This window comes from Thamnophis sirtalis, unplaced genomic scaffold (genome assembly GCF_051295495.1).
Source record: "Thamnophis sirtalis isolate CommonGarterSnake01/CBP01778 unplaced genomic scaffold, rThaSir2_p1.2 scaffold_2, whole genome shotgun sequence".
Lineage (NCBI taxonomy): Eukaryota > Metazoa > Chordata > Lepidosauria > Squamata > Natricidae > Thamnophis > Thamnophis sirtalis.
In genome coordinates, this window is record NW_028261382.1 from 45,468,459 (window position 1) to 45,490,252 (window position 21,794).

At 50.4% G+C, this 21,794-nt stretch overlaps 1 protein-coding gene across 2 annotated transcripts; it reads left to right on the top strand.

Annotated features, from left to right (window-relative positions):
* The first annotated feature begins 16,103 nt into the window (after positions 1 to 16,103).
* AP5B1 (adaptor related protein complex 5 subunit beta 1) lies at positions 16,104 to 21,273 on the top strand. Of its 2 annotated transcripts, none has more exons than XM_014052760.2 (3): positions 16,104 to 16,150; positions 16,851 to 17,011; positions 18,128 to 21,273. In XM_014052760.2, the coding sequence occupies exons 2-3, from the start codon at positions 16,859 to 16,861 to the stop codon at positions 20,696 to 20,698; spliced, it is 2,724 nt and encodes a 907-aa protein (XP_013908235.2). In that variant the 5' UTR covers positions 16,104 to 16,150; positions 16,851 to 16,858; the 3' UTR covers positions 20,699 to 21,273. The 2 variants fall into 2 exon arrangements, with proteins under 2 accessions (XP_013908235.2, XP_087561400.1); XM_087705274.1 differs by having other exon boundaries at positions 16,126 to 16,160.
* The last annotated feature ends 521 nt before the right edge of the window (positions 21,274 to 21,794 follow it).

The following is a 21,794-nucleotide window of genomic DNA, read 5'->3' on the forward strand; positions in this document are numbered from 1 at the left end:
CTTAATCTCTTGCATTGAGTTGATAGGAATGTCATTTCTTTTCTTTTCTTCCTTTCTTCCTTTCTTCCTTTCTTCCTTCCTTCCTTTTTTCCTTTTTCCTTTTTCTTTTCTTCTTTCCTCTCTCTCTCTCTCTTTCCCTTTCTCTTCTTTCCCTGTCTCTTCTTCCTCCTCCTCCTCCACTCTACAAACCCTACTCCCTTCTAGCACTGATGACGTTACCTAGTTGGGTCATGAAACACCCAGTAAGAAAACCACCAAAGCTCAGAGAGACCCCCAAGCCCACTTCCCCTCCAACAGTAATAATTAAGGTGACAGATTTTCAGATTGGTAAAGAGGGACAGCTTTGACCGTGTGTGTGTGTGTGTGTGTGATTAAAAATGTTATACGGACGCATACAACGCAAAAATAGTATTGTAATATTTTTTTTTATTTCAACATAACTACAATTTACAAATATAAATTGTAACTGTTGCCAAACATCAAAATTTTTATCGTGTGACCATGAGGATGCTGCAACGGTTGCTAAGTGTGAAAAATGGTTATCAGTCGGTTCCACCACAAAACCGCGGTAGACAAAAGCGCGCTCGACGAAAGCGCGTACGTGACGTCATCACAGCGCGACGAAAACATCGCGCTGTGATCGGTAAATGTAAAATTAAAGCGAAAACCTTACCCTAACCCCCCCAAACCTAACCCTAAACCTAACCCTAAACCTAACCCTTAACCTAACGCTAAACCTAACGCTAACCCTTAACCTAAGGCTAAACGTACTTAACGTAACCCTAAACCTAACCCTAACCCTTAACCTAACCCTTACCTTTATGTGAATCGGCTTGCTTTAATTTTATTTTTATTTCAATTTTTAATTTTTTCCGTCGCGCTGTGATGACGTCACGTACGTGCTTTCACCGAGCGCGCTTTTGTCGACCGCGGTTTTGACGGGTCACGCATCAGTCGCTTTTTTCAATGCCATTGTAACTTTGGTCACTAAGCCCATTAATACTTCATTACATTTATATGCCACTGGACTCCCAAGCATCTCTGCTCCATTATACCGTTTATTACCCATGGATTCAGCTCGGAGTACATAGGAAGGGGAGACACGCACTCTAAGCCAGTTCAGAATGTGACTTAAAACCAGTCACTCCGGATGTGAAATGCCCCGAATTGTTTGACTCCGTTTAAAACCGAAGAGTTATTAAGCAAAGGGTTAGAAAAACCCAGCCTGTTTTGTTTAGGAAACCTTTCCTTTTGCCAATCCAGCATACCCTCGGCTCTATTTGATTACGGCCTCTGCCTCTCTGGGCCCAGCCCCATGGAGCCACCGATCCATTATCAGTCCGAATGGCTAGGTGAAGACTGAAACCGAAACGGAGCTTGTGGGTGGCGTGCAGCCTTACGGGGAGATCCGTTTTCAAGCTGCCCCGGTTATCAGCCCATTCCTTCCATCTGGTATTTCCCAATCTTGATTACCCACCTTCCCATTGAGATGCTGAGGTAGATTATGCAGATGAACACAGTTGGAAGGTACCTTGGAGGTCATCTAGTCCAACCCCCTCCCCCGCCCAAGCAGGAGACCCTACACCATTTCTGGATGGATGGATGGATGGATGGATGGATGGATGGATGGATGGATGGATGGATAGGTAGGTAGATAGATAGATAGATAGATAGATAGATAGATAGATAGATAGATAGATAGATAGATAGATAGATAGATAGAGATAGATAGATGATAGATAGATAGATAGATAGATAGATCTAGATGATAGATAGATGGAGAGAGATAGAGATAGATAGATAGATAGATAGATAGATAGATAGATAGATCGATAGATAGAGATGATAAATAGATAGAGATGATAAATAGATGGAGAGAGATAGAGATGATATATGATAGAGATAGATAGATAGATAGATAGATAGATAGATAGATAGATAGATAGATAGATAGATAGATAGATAGATAGATAGATAGATAGATAGATCTAGCCAGGCCCAGTTCCTGCAACCGTTCATCGGATGTTTTAGCCTCCAGTCCCCTCAGATAAGACAGACAGACGATTCACAGATAGATAGATACATGGATGGGTGGGTGGGTGGATGAATAGATAGATAGATAGATAGATAGATAGATAGATAGATAGATAGATAGATAGATAGATAGATAGATAGATAGATAGATAGATCTATCTAGATGATAGATAGATGGAGAGAGAGATGAGAGAGAGAGAGAGAGAGAGAGAGAGAGAGATGATATATGATAGAGAGAGATGATGGAAGGATGGATGGATGGATGGATGGGAGGGAGGGAGGGAGGGAAAGATGATATATGATGCAGATCGAGATGATAGATAGATGATAGATAGCAGGGGTGGGTTCTGGCCACCATTACTACTGGTTCGGTAGTAAAAAAAATTGCGTGCCAGCATGCTTTAAGAAGCCCGGACTTCAACTCCCAGAATTGCTTAGCCATCACAGGGAGCTCCACACCTTTTAAAGTTCACACATCATAAAGCTGCCAAGTTTGAATAAGTCTAGATGATCTCCGTGGTCCCTTTGAACCCTGAAATCCAACACTGGGTTAGCATTAACCTAGCTTAGAGGCCAGAGAGCCGCTTAGCGCGTGGTGTAGAAACCAGCTCAGCCGATGAATGTCACAATTTTAAGAGATTACGTAAATTCTTTTTTAAAAATGGGGTCACCGAATTAACGGCGATCCCAATGCCGATGGACGCCAACCTCCCATCCTCCTGAGGATGAGTCAGCTGAGAATGGAGGTCAGTTGCAACCCGACATGACGGCAGCTAGCCATGGTTTAAAATTAAATGGTGTCCAATCTTGAGTTTTATCCTCATCGCTTGGCGGATCAGAGCTTCCTTTCTTTTAAAGGTAAAGATAAAAAGGTTCTCCCTGCACATGTGTGCTAGTCGTTCCCGACTCTAGGGGGCGCTGCTCATCTCCGTTTCAAAGCTGAAGAGCTAGCGCTGTCCGAAGACGTCTCCGTGGTCATGTGCCCGGCATGACTCAACTCCCCCGAAGACGCACGGAACGCTGTCCCCTTCCCACCAAAGGTGGTTCCTATTTTTCTACTTGCATTTTTAACCTGCTTTCGAACGGCTAGGTTGGCAGAAGCCGGGACAAGTCATGGGGGGCTCGCTCCGTTACGCGGCGCTGGGGATTCGAACCGCCCAACTGATGACTTTTCTCATCGTTCCTTTTGCGGCTCAACAATTCGTTTGGAAGCTCGCTACTCCACCGCCGTTGTGCGAACTCAGCCGTTGGGTGAGAAATTTGGATGAAGCAATCTTGTGACTCGGTTGTGTCTCTGTGTGTGTGTGTGTGTGATGCAACTCAGCCTGTGGTTGCAAGAACAAAGCGATTGTCTTTTGAAACTGCGGCCAGTCTTCAGAAGTTCCCCTTAGGGAGCCATCAAATTACTAACTGCACGTGGGCACCAATTTCGTTGGGCAACCGGTGGAGGGAAGGACAGGTATGCTGATTTGAGCACCTGTGACCTCACCCGACCTGCCGCCCCTTCCTATGGGAGGAAAGACAGGATTCCTGTAAGCATCTCACCTGTACAGGCTTTGCCCCGTTCACACAAACACAGGCTAAAAAGAGGCCCATTGAGACAGCAGAATTTCAGAAAGCTTTTGCCGCTCGCGTTTTAAGTCCAGGGGGGTCCTGCATGACGACCGTTTCATCTAGTGACCATCCGAACGGCGCTGGCAAAAGGACCATTGTTGGCTTCACTTGTCCGAAGGTCGCCCGGCTTCTAAGTTTTGATCGCGGCTGCAGCGGTCGTAAGTGCGAAAGATGGACGGGAGTCCCTTTTTTCGGCGCCAACTTCAAGCCGTCACTAAATGAGCTGGGATGAGTAGAGGGCTACCTTGTGCACAACTGTGGAGATGCACCACGGTTGTAAGTGTGAAAAGCGGTCCCTCTTTTTCGGCATCGTAACTTGGAACTGTCGCTAAGCGAGGACTCCCTGTAAACCCGACAGAAATCTCACCTAGATCCTATCACCGAGAGGCGTAAACCTTGGATTGCTCAAGCCAACCCCAGGAGTAAGCAGGGGAGGGCACGCCTTGACTCACCTCGTTGTTAATCTTTGGAACTCACGGGTACAAGATGCGGCCATTACCTTCCATTTCCAAAGGGAACGAAAGATTCATCACTTTGAGGCTAGTTTTGCACAAATCACTGGTGTCAACTCAGTCCTTATCTTGGCGCGTGGTACAAACCACGTCATCCTTTTAAGAGGAGGAGGCGTTATTCTGTAGTAGCCGATAACCCGGCGTTGCGCCCGGGTATTTATTTATAGGGTTATGTCCGGACCAAATGTAATTTCTAATGTTGGATTTTCCCTCTTACCGGAGAGAGCCCCCTTGTGGAGTACTGTGCAACCGTTACCATGGCAACTCCACTGCGCTGTACAGTAGAAGCCATTTTTCAGTAGTACAGTAGAAGCCGTTTGAAGGCACAACAGGCTGTATCTTAACAGAACACACACCCCAAGGAGTCTTAGGGGTGTTTCCAGAGAGTAAATCATCTGTATACGAAGTTTGGTTGAAATTGCTCCAGGCGGTCCAGAGTTATGTTGGAACGCACACAGACAGACACACGCACAGAATGCCATTTTTATATATATAGATTATTTGGTCAATGAAAGCTAGGAGAATCTAGCCGGGCGGTGTTTTTAAACCTCAGTTTAGAATTTAGAAGAACCAAGTTTCTCCATCCAGAATACAGGTAGTCCTCGACTTACGACCACAACTGACACCTCCCCCAATTCTGTTGTTAAGTGAGACCTTTTCTAAGTGAGTTTTGCCCCCATTTTATGGCCTTTCCTGCCACAGTTGGTAAGTGAATCACTGCGGTTGTTAAATGAGTGACACCGTTGTGAAGTGAATCTGGCTTCCCCATGGACTTTGCTTGTCCGAAGGTCGCAAAAGGGGATCACCTCGGGACATAAATGTGAGTCAGTTGCCGAGCGTCTAAGTTTTGATCACCGGGCCACAAATAAGTCGCTTTTCCCAGTGCCGCTGCAACTTCCAACGGTCACTAAATGAATTGTCATAAATCGAGGACTACCTGCATTGTGAGAACTCAGCCGCCTTTAGTAACAACCCTTTAGTAATTGAGACTCCTTGTTTAGGAGCAGTTTACCTATCAATATCGATTAGAAGAACTGGTGACCCTCGACTTACGACTGCAATGGGGGCCAGAATTGAGGTCACTGTGCAAGACAGTCGCGAAGAGAGTTGCGTCTGATTTTACTTTTTCGCCTGCAATTGAATCAACCGATCATGGCTGCAGAACTTCAAACAGCCACCCGAGGGCACCACAGAGAGGCAGAATCGCTCCACTCTGGCACCCTCTGGTGGTTCTCGGGATATTTGCACTCTGTATCAATTCAGGACAGGCAAGAAACTTTGTAAAATTGGGGTGGTGGGGAAGGGACTTGGAGGGCGCAGAGGAGGCTGGTCAGTTTCCCGTCTGCTTGGGACCCCACCCCGTGCCCAACCTCCCGGGGATCCCAGCCTGTCAGCCAGAAATGCGGAGCGGATGGAGCGAGACGCGGCTCCTGCCCAACGGGCTTAGTGGTGACTCCAGAGTAACAGGTTCTTCCAAATACCAGGAGGAGAAAACTAACAGGAATGACACCCAGGCTGGCGCGGGGAGGTTGTGGGCACAGCTGGGAAGTTAACAGGATTCTGCCCTTCACCAACAGCTCTTTTATCTTCGCTCGGGGGAGTTTTCCAGGGAGGGTGGAAATGGGGCGTAGAAACTGTGCATATTTCTTTCTTCATTCCTCTTTCACCTACCTTCTTTTTTTCCTCCTCTGGCAATTCTTTCTCCTTCCTTCCTTCTTTTTCTTCCTCCCTCCCTCCCTCCCTTCTCTTTTCCTTCCTTCCTCCCTCCTTTCCCTTTTTTTCTCTTCCTCCCTTCCATCCTATATCTATCCTCTCTTCTCCTCACCTTTCCTCCTCTCCCTTCTCTTTTCCTCCTGTTCTATTACCATCCTTCCTTCCCTTGTTACTCATTTCCTTCCTACCATCCCTCGTTTCTCTTTTCCTTCCTTCCTTCTTCCTTCCTTCCTCTTCATCGCCAATTCCCTTCCCTCCCTTCCTCCCGTTTTCCTTCCTTGTCTTCCTTTCTCCCTTGTTCCTTCCTTCCTTCCCTTTTTCTTCTTGCTTTCCTTCCTTAATCTTTTCCATCCCTCCCTCCCTTCTCTTTTCCTTCCCTCCTTTCTTCCATCCTTCCCTTCTCTTTTCTTTCTTTCTTTCCTTCCTTCCCTTTCATCTCCAATTCCCCTCCCTCCCTTTTTCCTTCCTTGTCTTTCTCCTTCCTTTCTTCTTCGTTCCTTCCTTCCTTACCTCCCTTTTTCTTCCTTCCCTCTTTCCTCCCTCCCTCATCTTTTCCTCCCTCCCTTCTCTTTTCCTTCCTTTCTTCCTTCCCTCCATTCTCTTTTCCTTCCTTCTTTCCTTCCCCTTCATCTCTAATTTCCCTTGCTCCCTTTTTCCTTCTTGTCTTCCTCCTTCTTTTCTCCTTCGTTCCTTCCTTCCCTCCCTTTTTCTTCCTTCCCTCTTTCCTCCCTCCATCTTTTCCTCCCTCCCTTCTCTTTTCCTTCCTTCCTTCCTTCCATTCTCTTTTCCTTCCTTCCTTCTTTCCTTCCCCATCATCTCCAATTTCCCTCCCTCCCTTTTTCTTCCTTCCTTCTTTCCTCCCTCTTTTCCTCCCTCCCTTCTCTTTTCCTTCCTTCTTCCTTCCTCCCTTCCTTCCATCCTTCCCTCCCTCCCTTCTCTTTTCCTTCTTCTTCCCTCCACTACAATTTTCATGTTTTCCTCCAGAAAAAAAGAGTAGCAAGGCGACAGATTCAAGCTCACACACACACACAGAGAGACTCCAGTTTGCCACCCACCCACTCCAAATTTGGAGACAGACTGCCAACCTTTCCTCCCTCTTCCCCCCCCCCCCAAATAAGCTGGCAGGCCTTCCTTTAAGCCTCCCTGGGAGCTCCGGGCGTGAGGCCGGCGAGGGCAGAGCCCAGCATCCGGGTGTCCCGAAGGATATTAATTTAATAACAGCCCGCTGAGCGCGTCTTGTGTCTCCCCAACCGCTTTCATCTCCGGGCTGGGTACGCTAGTGAAACTGCCGCCCCCTCCTTGGGGACGGGAGGTGTGCAATTAGCCTCGTTCCGCGGGAGGGAAACTGAGGCAGGCCAAAATAACAGGTCAACGAAGTGAAGGCTCAGCACTTTCGCGCCGCGTCGGGCTGAGCCCCAAATCCGGAGAAAGCTGGAGGGTGACCCGTTTCGGATAGGCCTCAACGGGCCTGCCTTCTAGAGGCGTTGGTTGGACCACAGCACCCATCATCCCCGGCTGGCGTGGTCCGTGAGAGTGACAGAAGGAGATTCCCCGCAGGAAGAAACGTTGCTTTTGGGTGGTTAGAGGGAGGAACAGGGCCTGGTTTGAGCCTGAAAAATGCTTCAAGCCACACACAGAGGCAGTCCTCGACTTACAACTGTTTAATGACCATTCGAAGTTACGACGGCACTGGGGGGAAAAAAGCCACTTGGGATGGTTTTTCACGGCATCCAAATTCAGACGCTTGGCAGCTGACCCGTATTTATGACGGTCGCACGCGATCCCCTTTTGCGACCTTCTGAGTAAGTAAAGCCGACGGGGAAGCCAGATCCACTTAACGACCGTGTGTCTAACTAAACAACTGTAGTGATTCGCTTAACAATTATGGCAAGGAAGGTCGTAAAACGGGGGGGGGGGACTCACTTAACAAGTGCCTCACTTAGCCACAGAAATGTAGGGCTCCGTTGTGGTGGTAAAACGAGGACTACCCATATTCTTTTCACCTTGGGGACTAGAAACCTGGGACCGCAAACCAGCAGTTTCCAATGGGAGACCAAGGACCCCCTCTGATCTTGGTTTATTGATGAATAGCCAATAACCCGGCGTTGCCCGGATATTAATTTATAAGGGGGACATGTCTGGACCAAACGTAAGTTTCTAATGTTGGATTTTCCCCCTTACCAGAGGGAGTACTGTGAAGCCGTTACCATGGCAACTCCACTGCGCTACACAGTAGAAGCCATTTTACAGAAGTACAGTAGAAGCCATTTGAAGGCACAACAGGCTGTATCTTAACAGAACACACACCCCGAAGGGAGTTAGGGATGTCTTACCCCCACAGTATTTTTCTCCAGAGAATAAGTCATCTGTGTACTGAGTTTGGTTGAAATTGCTCAAGGCGTTCCAGAGTTATGCTGGTGTACACACACACACGGACACACACAGCCGTTGTTATATAGATAGATAAATAAGCGAGCCTCTCATTGTGTGTCAGGTGTTTTGTTGGGCCGATGGGGCGTGTTGCGCCGATCCCTGCTTCCAAATCGGCTTTCACAAACACAATAATAGGTTTGGCCTTAATTAAGATATGCGTGATGTTATCCTTTTGACTCCTACACCCAACCACCTTAGACGACCATTGGCTAATCCTCGGGGTTTGCACGTGAGCGGTGCTTTGAGTGGCAGAAAGAGAAAGCACTCTGCACATCCTCAGAGGCACCCTTTCCCACCACCCGTCGGGCCCAAACGAATAAAATACACCCCCCAAACCTGTGCAGTTACAATTGTGCAAACACAGGCTGTTGCGTTTGCAAAGCGAACCACTGTTAGTAAACCCCGAGTAAGTGCGTAATACAAACCCAGAGGCTGGTTTTGGCATAACCCCCTAAGGTAACTACGGGATCGGCTCGTCTGTGGCCCAGTAAGATATGGAAACCTAACCTGGTTCTATTAAACCAAGGTTTCCCCAAGGAAAAAAGGAGACGGATTCGGGAAAACCACGAATCAGGGTTAGTCCGTAGGGTTGACCCCAGAGGAGATCTCCTCACATTGTCAGGCTCAAAATCTGGGCAGGGGAGCTGAATGGTTTCTTCCACCAATATGTTTCAGGTAGTCCTCGGCTTAGGACCAGTTTGAAGTTACGACGGACCCTTGAAAGGTACTTATGACCTGTTTTTGAAGTTCAGATGGCCACACACACACACCCAGCCACCAATCACGTGACTGCGTTTCTTGCAAGGTTTGGTCCAGTGGTGAAGACGTCACGCTGAAAACCAGGAGACCGTGAGTTCTAGTTCTGCCTTAGCCATGAAAGCCGGATCGGTGATGTTGGGCCAATCACCAGGAGACAGTGAGTTCTAGTCCCACCTTAGGCATGAAAGATAGCTGAGTGACTCTGAGTCAATCACCAGGAGACGGTGAGTTCTAGTCCCACCTTAGCTATGAAAGCCAGCTGGGTGACTTTGGGCAAATCACCAGGAGACGGTGAGTTCTAGTCCCACCTTAGCTATGAAATCCAGCTGGGTGACTTTGGGCCAATCACCAGGAGACGGCGAGTTCTAGTCCTGCCTTAGGCACGAAAGCCAGCTGAATGGCTTTGGTCCAATCCCTCTCTTTCTGCCCATCCAACCTCACAGGGTTGTTGTTGTGGTGGTGAAACAGATTAGAAGAAATATTGAGTTACTTATAAACATAATAAAGGTGGGAAAACACATAAAGGTAGTCCTTGACTTACAGCCATTCATTTAGTGACTGTTCGACATTAGAGCGGCACTGAAAAAACGACCATTTTTCACACTTTATGACCGTTGCAGCATCCAGGGAATCAAAACTGGGATGCTTAACAATTGGCTCGTATTTATGACGGTTGCAGTGTCCGGGGGGGGGGAGGAGGGGAGTCAACGTAATCCCCTTTTGTGACCTTTGTAATGTCAACGTGGGGAAGCCCGATTCGCTTAACGACCATGTGGCTAACTGCAGCGACTCCCTTAACCACGGCAGCAGGAAAGGCCGTAGAACGAAGCAACAGTCACTTCCACTCGTGGCCGTAAGTCGAGGACTACCTGAAAATAAATAGAAATACACCTGGTGCTCATCCTGGCGCACGGGACCCCAGGGAGGGGGGAAAGCGGTAATTTCTCTCTTCCCACCTTCCCCCCCCCTCCTCCCCCTCCCGCCATTTCCCCCTCCTGGCTGTTTCCAGGCCAGATTTGTTTTGAGGGACAGAGGTGTTGAGTCAAGCTGGAAGTCCCTGCCTTCGCCCGGAGCCGAATCTTGGAGGCAGGATGGGTGGGGACCCATGTTGGAAAACTGGTCTCGGGACGAGTTGCAAAGGCGGCTCCAGCACCGTCAGGCGATGGAAGGAGCCGAAACGGAGGTGGGGTCAAACGGGGTGCAGCTGCCACCGGCTCCAGTCAGCCCCCGGCTACCTACCGTGCCAACTTTGGCAACAGCTGCGTTGGGTCGTGGCCCAAAGGACTTTAAAGACAGCCAGGAATTTTTTTTCCTTCTCTCTCTCTTTTTTTTAAACCAACCAGGGTTCTTAGGAAACCATTGGGCTAACGGTGTTTTTTGGACAACCTTGACAACTTTAAGATGGGTGGACTTCAACTCCCAGAATTCCCCAGCCAGCATCCTTTCAGATGGGTGGACTTCAACTCCCAGAATTCCCCAGGCAACATCCTTTATGCTGGTTGACTTCAATTCCCAGAATTCCCCAGGCAGCATCCTTTAAGATAGATGGACTTCAACTCCCAGAATTCCCCAGCCAGCATCCTTTAAGACGGATGGGCTTTTAACTCCCAGAATTCCCCAGGCAACATCCTTTAAGATGGATGGACTTCAACTCCCAGAATTCCCCAGCCAGCATCCTTTAAGATGGATGGACTTCAACTCCCAGAATTCCCCAGCCAGCATCCTTTAAGACGGATGGGCTTTTAACTCCCAGAATTCCCCAGGCAACATCCTTTAAGATGGATGGACTTCAACTCCCAGAATTCCCCAGCCAGCATCCTTTAATATGGATGGACTTCAACTCCCAGAATTCCCCAGGCAACATCCTTTAAGATGGATGGACTTCAACTCCCAGAATTCCCCAGCCAGCATCCTTTAATATGGATGGACTTCAACTCCCAGAATTCCCCAGCCAGCATCCTTTAAGATGGGTGGACTTCAACTCCCAGAATTCCCCAGGCAACATCCTTTAAGATGGGTGGACTTCAACTCCCAGAATTCCCCAGCCAGCATCCTTTAAGATGAATGGGCTTTTAACTCCCAGAATTCCCCAGGCAGCATCCTTTAAGATGGGTGGACTTCAACTCCCAGAATTCCCCAGCCAGTATCCTTTAAGATGGATGGGCTTTTAACTCCCAGAATTCCCCAGGCAACATCCTTTAAGATGGATGGACTTCAACTCCCAGAATTCCCCAGCCAGCATCCTTTAATATGGATGGACTTCAACTCCCAGAATTCCCCAGCCAGCATCCTTTAAGATGGGTGGACTTCAACTCCCAGAATTCCCCAGGCAACATCCTTTAAGATGGGTGGACTTCAACTCCCAGAATTCCCCAGCCAGCATCCTTTAAGATGAATGGGCTTTTAACTCCCAGAATTCCCCAGCCAGCATCCTTTAAGATGGGTGGACTTCAACTCCCAGAATCCCCCAGCCAGCATCATTTAAGACGGATGGGCTTTTAACTCCCAGAATCCCCCAGCCGGCTTCCTTTCTATTTATGTTAGGAAACCAATTGAGTTGTAGTCCAGTCCATTAAAGGACGTGGGATGAGGAATTCTGGGAATTGAATTCCACCCCCTCTTAAAAGTTGCCGAGGTTGACAAACTTCGGGCTAACTGACTCTGTTGTGTAAGCCATCAAAGGCCAGGACACAAAGCGCCTTCCGCCGCGGCTTACTTAACCATAATTGGCTCCCCTAAACTAACCCTGGCTAGGTTGATGCAACTTGCTCAGCGGAAAAACGCGTGGTTAAATGCCGTTTAAGTTTTTGTTTGTTTTGCTGTAATCTCTTTTGGGGTTTGTTTAGCTATTTTGGCCTTCCGGTGGATTTGTATTCTTTTGTCTGTTGTCGTTTTTCGTCAGCCGGCTTGAGTCATTGAGGAGTTGTGGGTTGGCCTATTAAACAAAAAGCCAGATTGCAATTTTGTGCGGTTGTGTTGTCACCGACAAAAAAAAAACACCGTTCTTAACAATAACTTGAGTTGGAAGGGACCTTAGAGGTCTTCTAGTCCAACCCCCCCCTGCTCAAGCAGGAAACCCTATACCGTTTCAAACAAATGGCTTGTCCAGTCTCTTCTTAAAAGCCTCCAGTGGCAAGCAGTTCCATTGGTTAATTGTCCTAACCACATCAGAAAAATCTCTCGTTATTTATTGATTGGCTTCTCTCCTTGATTAGTTTCCATCCATTGTTTCTTGTCCTGCCCTCTGGTGCCTGTTGGTTCACACACACAGCGGGGGAAATCCAGCGGTTCATCAAACATGGTCCGTGGCTCAGGGGCGAAGACGCTGAGCTTGTTGATGAGAAAAAGGTCGGCAGTTCACCGGTTCGAATCCCCAGTAACGGAGCGAGCTCCCGTGACTTGTCCCAGCTTCTGCCAACCTAGCAGTTCGAAAGCACGTAAAAAAATGCAAGTGGAAAAATAGGAACCACCTTTGGTGGGAAGGGAACAGTGTTCCGTGCGCCTTCGGCGTTGAGTCATGTCGGCCACATGACCACGGAGACGTCTTCGGACAGCGCTGGCTCTTCGGCTTTGAAGCGGAGATGAGCACCGCCCCCTAGAGTCGGGAACGACCAGCACAGATGTGCGAGGGGAACCTTTACCTTTTAGCTGGAGTTAAGCAAAGCCCTGTAGCTTTTAACTGAATGGTGCGGTCGTTAAAACGAATCTAGACTCCCCCAACAACTCGGCTTGCCGAGGAAAGTCGCCAATGGCCATCAGGTGTCCCTGCAACCTTCACTAAATAGAGGCGGGGCTGCCCAGGGCCCGAATTCTGATCCCGGGACGGTCGGTTGTAAGTGGGAGGAGCACTGTGTAAATCACATTTTTTCCCCGCAGTGCTGTGGAGTAACTCGTAACGGTGGCTAAACCGTCGGCTGTAAGCTGAGGACTCTCAAACGCTGAAATGGGGACAACGCAGCAACCGAACCTCAGTTTGCGTCCCGATTGTCGGGAGAGCCGTTTTGTTTTTTTGTTTTTTGCGGATCAAAAGTCCCGTTTGCTGCCCGGTTGATGCCAGGCAGACGAGCGGCTGATTAAAACCGGCACGACCTGCACCGCCTCTCGCGCCCGGCTGCAGGTGACGACAGAACAAGCTGTGGCTTGCAGCAGTTTCGTTGCGTACGGCCTGCTAACAGTTCACAAAACCGTTTCACATGCTTCCTTCCCCACCCCTCCCTCCCTCCCTTCCCAACCCCAGGCAGACAAGCGGTCTCCCCAAAGGGTCCTGGGCCTAGAGTTTGCCGAGGTGGCGCAGTGGTTAAACGCAGCACTGCAGGCTACTTCAGCTGACTGCAGTTCTGCAGTTCGGCGGTTCAAATCTCACCGGCTCAGGGTTGACTCAGCCTTCCATCCTTTCGAGGTGGGTAAAATGAGGACCCGGATTGCTGTTGGGGGCAATATGCTGATTCTGTAAACCGCTTAGAGAGGGCTGAAAGCCCTATGAAGCGGGATATAAGTCTAACTGCTATTGCTATTGCTATCTATCTATCTATCTATCTATCTATCTATCTATCTATCTATCTATCTATCTATCTATCATCTATCTATCTGTTATCTCTATTGTCTCTATCACTCATCTATCTTTATCTCTGTATCTCTCTCTCTCTCTCTCTATCTATCTATCTATAACTTATCTCTATCTCTCGTCTCTATCACTCATCTGTCTCTAACTCTGTCTGTCTGTCTGTCTGTCTGTCTGTCTATCTATCTATCTATCTATCTATCTATCTATCTATCTATCTATCTATCTATCTATCTATCTATCTATCTATCTACCAAGGTGGCGCAGTGGTTAAATGCAGCACTGCAGGCTACTTCAGCTGACTGCAGTTCTGCATTTCGGCTGTTCAAATCTCACCGGCTCAAGGTTGACTCAGCCTTCCATCCTTCCGAGGTGGGTAAAATGAGGACCCAGATTGTTGTTGGGGGCGATATGCTGACTCTGTAAACCGCTTAGAGAGGGCTGAAAGCCCTATGAAGCGGTATATAAGTCTAACTGCTATTGCTATTGCTATTTGCACTCTGCACATGCTTCGGGTAAATCTTTTCCTGTCCCAACAGGGTCAGCAAGACCGCAAAGTGTCATTTTGAAAAGTTTAAAGTCAGGTCTGATTTTAACGAACTGGGGTTTTTTTTAAAAAAAAATTTTTTTGGCCACGGTGAATTGCAGCGGTTGTTAAACGAATCATGCAGCCATTAAGCGAATCTGGCCTCCCCCCCCCATGGCCTTTGCTTCTCCAAAGCCAGCTGGGAAAGTCCCAAATGGCTATCACATGACCCCCCCCCACCATACCTGCCGGTTGTCAAGTTGAACATGCGACTGTGGGAACATTACAATGGTCGTAAGTGCGAGGACCAGCTATAAGTCACTTTTTTCCACTGCCGTTATAACTTCTAAGCAAACGATTGTAAATCAAGGACTGCTATCCAGGTCCGGGATGTTACGGTAACCCAGCCAATTGTGAGTTTCCTCAACAGACCACAGTTAAACCAACAATGGTTTATTTAGAACAATGTGTGGTTTCTCGGTTGCAAAGCAGTTACGTTCGGCCGGAAACATACAATGGGCAAAGTCTGAAATGGAATAAAATACGGCAGAGTATGCCAGCGAGAAATAAACAGAGGCGTGGCATTGAAAAACAATATTCTTACAAAGACACAAACTGGGAATTAGATGAATAAATTAATTATTACCGTTTTAAGCCAGCATAGTGATGACTCTTTAAAAATGCTTCATACATACATTATCCTCGTAATGAGCCGGGAAGCCTTTCTCTTGAGGTTGCAAAGTAACCCATTAATATTTATATAACTCCACCTGAACGACTAGTAGTCCTCGACTTACAACGGTTCATTTAGCGACCGTTCAACAGTACGACGACACCAGAAAACAGGGACTTACTACCGTTTTTTTCACACTTATTATAACCGTTGCCGCATCCCCTACAGTCACAAAATCAAAATTCAGACACCTGGCCACTGGTTCCCATTTACGTCGGCTGCCGATCCGCTTTGGTGTCCTTCTGACTAGCAAACTCAAAAGGGAGTGGGGGAAGAAGCCAGATTCACTTAAGGACCGGGTTACTTCGCTTAGCGACTGCAGGGATTCAGGGAGCAGCTGTGGCAAGAAAGGTCATAAAACAGGGCAAAACTCAAACCAATGTTTCGCTTAACAACCGAAATGTTGGGCTCAGTTGTGGCCGAGGTGGCACAGTGGTTAGAGTGTAGTACTACAGGATACTTCAGCTGACTGTTATTAGCTGTAGTTTGGCAGTTCAAATCTCACCAGGTTCAAGGTTGACTCAGCCTTCCGTCCTTCCGAGGTGGGTAAAATGAGGACCCAGATTGTTGGGGGCAAGAGGCTGACTCTATAAACTGCTTAGAGAGGGCTGTAAAAGCATTGTGAAGCGGTATATAAGTGTAAATGCTATTCCTTCCTCCTTTCCTTTTCCTTCTTTCCCTCCCTCCCTCCCAGTGGTTAGAATACAGTATTGCAGGCTAACTCTGCCCACTGCAAGCAGTTTGATCCTGACCGACTCAAGGTTGACTCAGCCTTCTGTCCTTCTGAAGTCGGTAAAATAAGGACCCAGATTGTTGGGGGAAAGAGGCTGACTCTGTAAACCGCTTAGAGAGGGTTTGAAAAAGCACTATGAAGCGATATATGTCTTAAGTGCTGTTGCCCCTCCTTCCTTCCTTCCTTCCTTCCTTCCTTCCTTCCTTCCTTCCTTCCCGCCCTCCCTCCCTCCCTCCTTCTTTCCTTCCCAGTTGGTCTAAGTGCTATATAAGTGCTGTTGTTATAACTCGAGGACTACCTGTATTCATACATTCGGGCCACCTTGCTGCCCCTAGCGATGCCTTTGCAAGCCAAGCAAGCCGCCTGAACCACTAAATTCTCTTTATTTATTTATTTTTTTAAAAATTCGAATTAATTCCAGCGTGGGAAATCCGACTTGGCGCGGCTCCCCGTGCCTCGCGCGCCCTCTGGCGGCCGCCGCGGAATCGCCGACGAAGGAACCCGGAAGCGAGCGGCGGCGGGGGGCGTCCAGGTCGGGACGGGTGCGGGGCTTTTGGGGGGCGGTGGGCGAGGAAAGCCGCCTGGCCTCGGTGCATCAAGGGCTCGGGAGGCGTCTGCGGGCTTCGGGGGTGTTCCCGGGCCGGGGGCTGCATTGCAAAGGCGAACGGGGCGTTTGCAAATTTGCAGATTTGCACCCCGGGATTTGAACCCCTCGCAAGCTTGGGTGGGGTCGAGAGAAGCGAGGGATGGGTCTGAAATTGAGGAGAGGGCTTGGGGAGGGGGCAGGGCAGTAGGGGGAGAGACCCTAGCCCCACCTGGCCCATCTGTCACTCCTTTCAGCCGCTCCAAACCTGGCTTCCATTTGCTTGGGAGCGCAGAAGCCTTGGGCGCCCGCGGGCGCCTCCTGGGTGGGGATAGAAGGGAGGACGTAAATGTGAGTCAGTGGCCAAGCGTCTCGGACAGTCGCAAAAGGGGATCATGGCACCCCCGGGGGGACACTGCGACCGTCATAAATATGAACCAGTGTCCAAGCGTCTGAATTTGGATCACGGGGGTGCTGCACAGGTCGTAACTGGGGAAAACGGTCATAAGTCCGCTGCCGTTGTAACTTTGAGCCGTCACTAAACGAACTGTTGGAAGTTGAAGGCTGGCTGTGCTTTTAGCAAAGAGAGGTGACTTTCCTTCCCGTAACAATCTCTGATTCTATTTTATTTTCCTTGCGTATCTCCCAGGCTTGGCTATGGGGTCAAAAGGCGGAGAGAGCTGGACCGCTACCGTTGAGGCTTTCCGGGTGTCCCCCACCGCTTTCCTCTTATCCCACGCGGCCGGAGACACCTTGGCCGCTGACTTGTTGAATGAATTGCGGAGCGAAAAACTGGGGGAAGCCATCAAGGTCCGTAAAACGCCCTTCATTAAGGTTACAAAAATAGTATATTGGGACTTAAGGAGGGTGGACTTCAATTCCCAGAAGGCCCCAGCCAGCAGACTAGCTAGGGAAACCTGGGAGTTGAGGTCCCCCTCTTAAACCTTACTGGCTGGGGAATCCTGGGTGTTGAAGTCCACCCATCTTAAAGCAAGCCGACTGGGGGATTCTGGGAGTTGGTCTACCTATCTTAAAGGATGCCAACGGGGGAATTCTGGGAGTGGATGTTCACCCATTTTAAATCAAGTTGGCTGGGGATTCTGGGAGTGGAAGTCCACCCCTTTTAAAGCAGGCTGACTGGGGGATTCTGGGAGTTGAAGTCCACCCATCTGAAAGCATGTTGGCTGGGGAATTCTGGGAGTTGGTCCACCTATCTTAAAGGATGCCGATGGGGGAATTCTGGGAGTGGAAGTTCATCCATTTTAAATCAATTTGGCTGGGGGTTCTGGGAGTGGAAGTCCACCCCTTTTAAAGCAGGCTGACTGGGGAATTCTGGGAGTTGAAGTCCGCCCATCTTAAAGCAAGCCGACGGGGGGATTCTGGGAGTTGAAGTCCGCCCATCTTAAAGCAAGCCGACGGGGGGATTCTGGGAGTTGAAGTCCACGCATCTGAAAGCATGTCGGCTGTGGAATTCTGGGAGTTGGTCCACCTATCTTAAAGGATGCCGACGGGGGAATTCTGGGAGTGGATGTTCACCCATTTTAAATCAATTTGGCTGGGGGTTCTGGGAATGGAAGTCCACCCCTTTTAAAGCAGGCTGACTGGGGGATTCTGGGAGTTGAAGTCCACCCATCTGAAAGCATGTCGGCTGGGGAATTCTGGGAGTTGGTCCACCTATCTTAAAGGATGCCGACTGGGGAATTCTGGGAGTGGAAGTCCACCCATCTTAAAGTAAGTTGGCTGGGGAATTCTGGGAGTTGACGTCCACCCCTTTTAAAGCAGGCTGGCTTGGGACTTCTGGGAGTTGAGGTCTACCCCTCTTAAAGCTACTAAGGTTCAGAAATACTGCAATCAAGGCTCACCATTTTCTGGCTGCCTCGATATTCCTCCCCATCGTCCCCAACAGCTCTACTTCTTCTTTTGCAGCTTTCGATCCTGTCTTTATTCTTGGAATATCCCACCCTGCTCTGTCCCGATGCCAAGAAGGGTCGGGAAGCCGCGGCCTCCCTCCTTTCCCTCTTTGCCCAGCTGAGCCTCTCCCCCAAGCACGTCGGCCTCCGTTGCTCCTTGCTCTTCGCCGCAGAAACGGTGCTGGTGGCAACCGACAGCCTGGGCGAAGACTGCCCGACGTCACACGAACTGCTGTCCGTACTGCTCCACCTGGTGTCTGACCCAAACGACAGCCGGGGGGGAGTCGCCGAGCGGCCTATCCGCGCGGCGGCTTGCGAATGTCTTCGAGAACTCGAGAGCTGCTACTCGGGATTCCTGTTACACCGACTGGAGATCCTGCGGTCTCTGCAACAGCAGGAGGCCTCCAGCGTCCACCAGGGTTACACCCTGTTGTACAGCTTGGTGTTGCGGAACGCCATCTTCCTCCTGGCCCGGAATGGACAAGGGTGCCTGGGGGACCTTCTGGCAAGCAACGGGGAGCTGGTGTGGGAGGCTACGAAGGAAATCGGCAAGCTCTCGCCGGCGGCCCTCGACCAGCTGGTGCTCTTACCGTCCGCGGCGGACCTCAAGGAGCTAAAATTGGTGCTCTCGGCGCTTTTGGAGAGCAGCTATCTCTTAACCTCTGCAGCACAGAGCCACCTCTTGTGCCACCTGGCTCAGGCAGTGAGCGTCGTGCGCACTCAGTCCCCGGCAATTTTCAAAGCCCAGCTGGCACGTCTCTTTGGCACAGCTAGCGTGACTCTGGAACACGCCATACTACAGCTGAAATCGCTGTTCACCGATAGTCTATTCACTGCTGAGGACGAGTCTTTCCTCTTGCGGCATCTGGTGGGACTGGCGCAGCACCCGGCTCTCCCGGAGGCCGTGAAGCTTTTCCACTTGGATTGTCTTTTGCATTTCCCCGAAAACCGGCCGCTGGTCTCAGGAACCGATGAGCGGCTACCGGTTCTACTCACGCCGCGCACTACCTCGGGCCTCTTCCCTGGGTTCTTCCAAGATCAGGGGACCGTCCTGGCCCGGATGAATTTGCTGTGCCTCGTGTGCATGGAGAACGAGGGGCCCAGTGCTGAACGTGGGGGTGGTTATCTCCTGGAGCACGTCCTGGCCCTTGGAAGCCTAGTGGCCCGAGGCGGAGGATTGGATGCCACACGGCTTTTCTTCCAAGCCGCCTTCATTTTTGCCCAATATTTTGGCTCGCAGGCCCAACCCATGGCGGAACTCACGCGGTGCCTGCTGGATCTCTACCGTCACAACTGCACCTTAGCCCCGAACATCATCAATCTGTTGGACAAAACGTGGAAGACGCTGGACGAGTCCAGCTGGGCCAGGACGCTCGCCCGGGCCCTGCAAGAATTTGTCGTGAGCATCCCCTTGCAAGAGGAAGACCTAAGTTGGCATCTCAAGATTTTGGCCCGGCTGGCGAAGGAGAAAGAAGTGCCCCAAGGGAGCACCATGCACTTCTTAGCTCGTCTGGTCGCCTCAGGGAAACTCGGGGATTGGCGCTCGGGCCAGATCCTTCTCAGCGTTTGCCGGAATCTGATGGTCCTTCACCCCTCGCCTGCGCTGTCCAAGCTGGCAGCCCTCCTGCATGCCATCTCCCAGAGCCACACAGATGTGGATGTCCAAGACCGGGCTGGCTTTTATTACACCCTACTCACCAACCTGTCCAGTGAAAAATTAAGATCCGTGCTGGTCCATGAAGGTCCCGTCAAGACTCGGTCGCTATCCTCGTCCATCGTTGCCGACAGTGAGAGCTTTGTCGCCGCATTGACGGTCCACTCGGTGGATCCGGCTCCCTTGAAGCTCCAGCGTGTTGAGATTACAGGGGATACCCCGGCAACTCCTCCGGCTGAGCAGGAGGTGGACAGCTACTGCCAGTGGTTGCTGACCGACCGCTCTCCCTCGCGGCTCAGTTTGACGTACCAGCTGGTCCATGTAGGCCCTGGCACGCCTCCCTACGACCTCCTCCTCTGTGTGGTGCTTCGCTTCGCCTGCACCAGCCGGCATTACGATCCGGTGCCTGAGCTCTGCATTCCGTGCCTTTCTGCACATCGCCCGTCCCCGACGGTGAGGCTGACACTACGGCCGCATTGCCCGTACCCGACACAACTGAACGTTTCTGCCCTTTATACGACGCAAGACGGGTTGACGCGTTGGAGTCGGCTCGAAAACCTGGACGTAGCCTTTCCAGACCTTTTCCTACCCCTGCCGGTCCCCGCCTGGTCTCCGGAGAAACGTCGCCAACTTTTTGATGTGCTCTGGGAGCGCCTGCGGCCCGACGCCAAAGACGCGCACACCGAGAGCCTCACCGTTTGGCCCCTGCCGCCCCGATGCTTAGAAAGCTTAGTGTGTGACCAATTTGGCAGGTATATCCTAGCTGAGGAAGGAGACGAGTATAGGATCGCCCTGACTTTACCGCCTCGGGATCACATCCTGCTGAAAGTGCGGAGTGTAGACGATGCGGCCCGGGTGAGCATCCGCACCGACAACTGGAAGCTGCTTCCCTCGCTTAACCACTATTTGCAGAGTCGGGTGCAGGACAGCTGACACCCCAATGCCCCTGTGGGTGGAAGGGAGAGATGGTGGGTCAGGCTTGTCCCCCTCACCTGCTTTTGGGTGGAATCCTAAAATTTCTCAGAAATGTTCCCAATACACAAAAAAGAAATCTTTTGCAACCTCAATGTGGTTAAATTGGACAGAGGAAGAGGACGATATTTGGGAGAGTTTTGCATTTAGATTGGATGTAGGCCGGGGGGGGTCGAGCCTTGGCTGTTTTAAGAGCTGTGGACTTCAAGTCCCAGAATTCTGAGGATTTCCCGAGGGAGGGGTGGCTCCAAAGTTGGGACGGAGTCAACAGCAGCAGGAAGCAATGCCGCCCGGGGAATTCTGGGAGTTGAAGTCCACAAGTCTTAAAGTGACCAAGGTGGGACATAAGCGGAGGGGAACGGGGAACAGAGCGATGTGTAGCAGTCAAATCTACAGTACGTTGTGGCTTGATGAGATAGTCTGAATCGCACAAGAGGCTTAAGATAGTTGCTTAGTGTCGCTACCTCATGCTGAACGCCATTTCCCTGTCGAATTCATGCGTTGTGCAAAAACCCGATCAATAAAAGCTCTGAGGAAAGCGATTGGTTGGATTGTTTTTTTCTATTCAAAGTAGGGACATTTTAAGACAGCTGGACTTCAACTCCCAGAATTCTCCAGCCCTATGGTTCTCCTTTGTGTTACCTGAAGGATCCCTCCGTGGGGGGGGCGGAGTAGATCCCTGGGCGAGGGAGGCTCCCTCCCGCCCACCAATGGAGGTGGGTGGATTCTTGGGTGAGGGAAGATGTCTCCCTCCCTCAAACCTGGGGCTGGATCCCTGGTGGAGGCAGCGTCTCTCCCTCCCACTGATGGGGGAGGGGTTGTGGATCCCTGGGTGAGGGGGGATCTCCGTCCCACTCGGGGGTGGATTCCTGGATGAGAGACGGTCTCTCCCTCCCACCCATGGGGTGGTGTTTGTGGATCCCTGGGTGAGTGAGTATCTCCTCCCTGCCACTTGGGGGGTGGATTCCTGCGTGACGATCTCCTTTGTCCCACTTGGGGGGGTAGATTCCTGCATGTGGGAGGATCTCCTCCCTCCCACTCGGGGGAGGATGCCTGC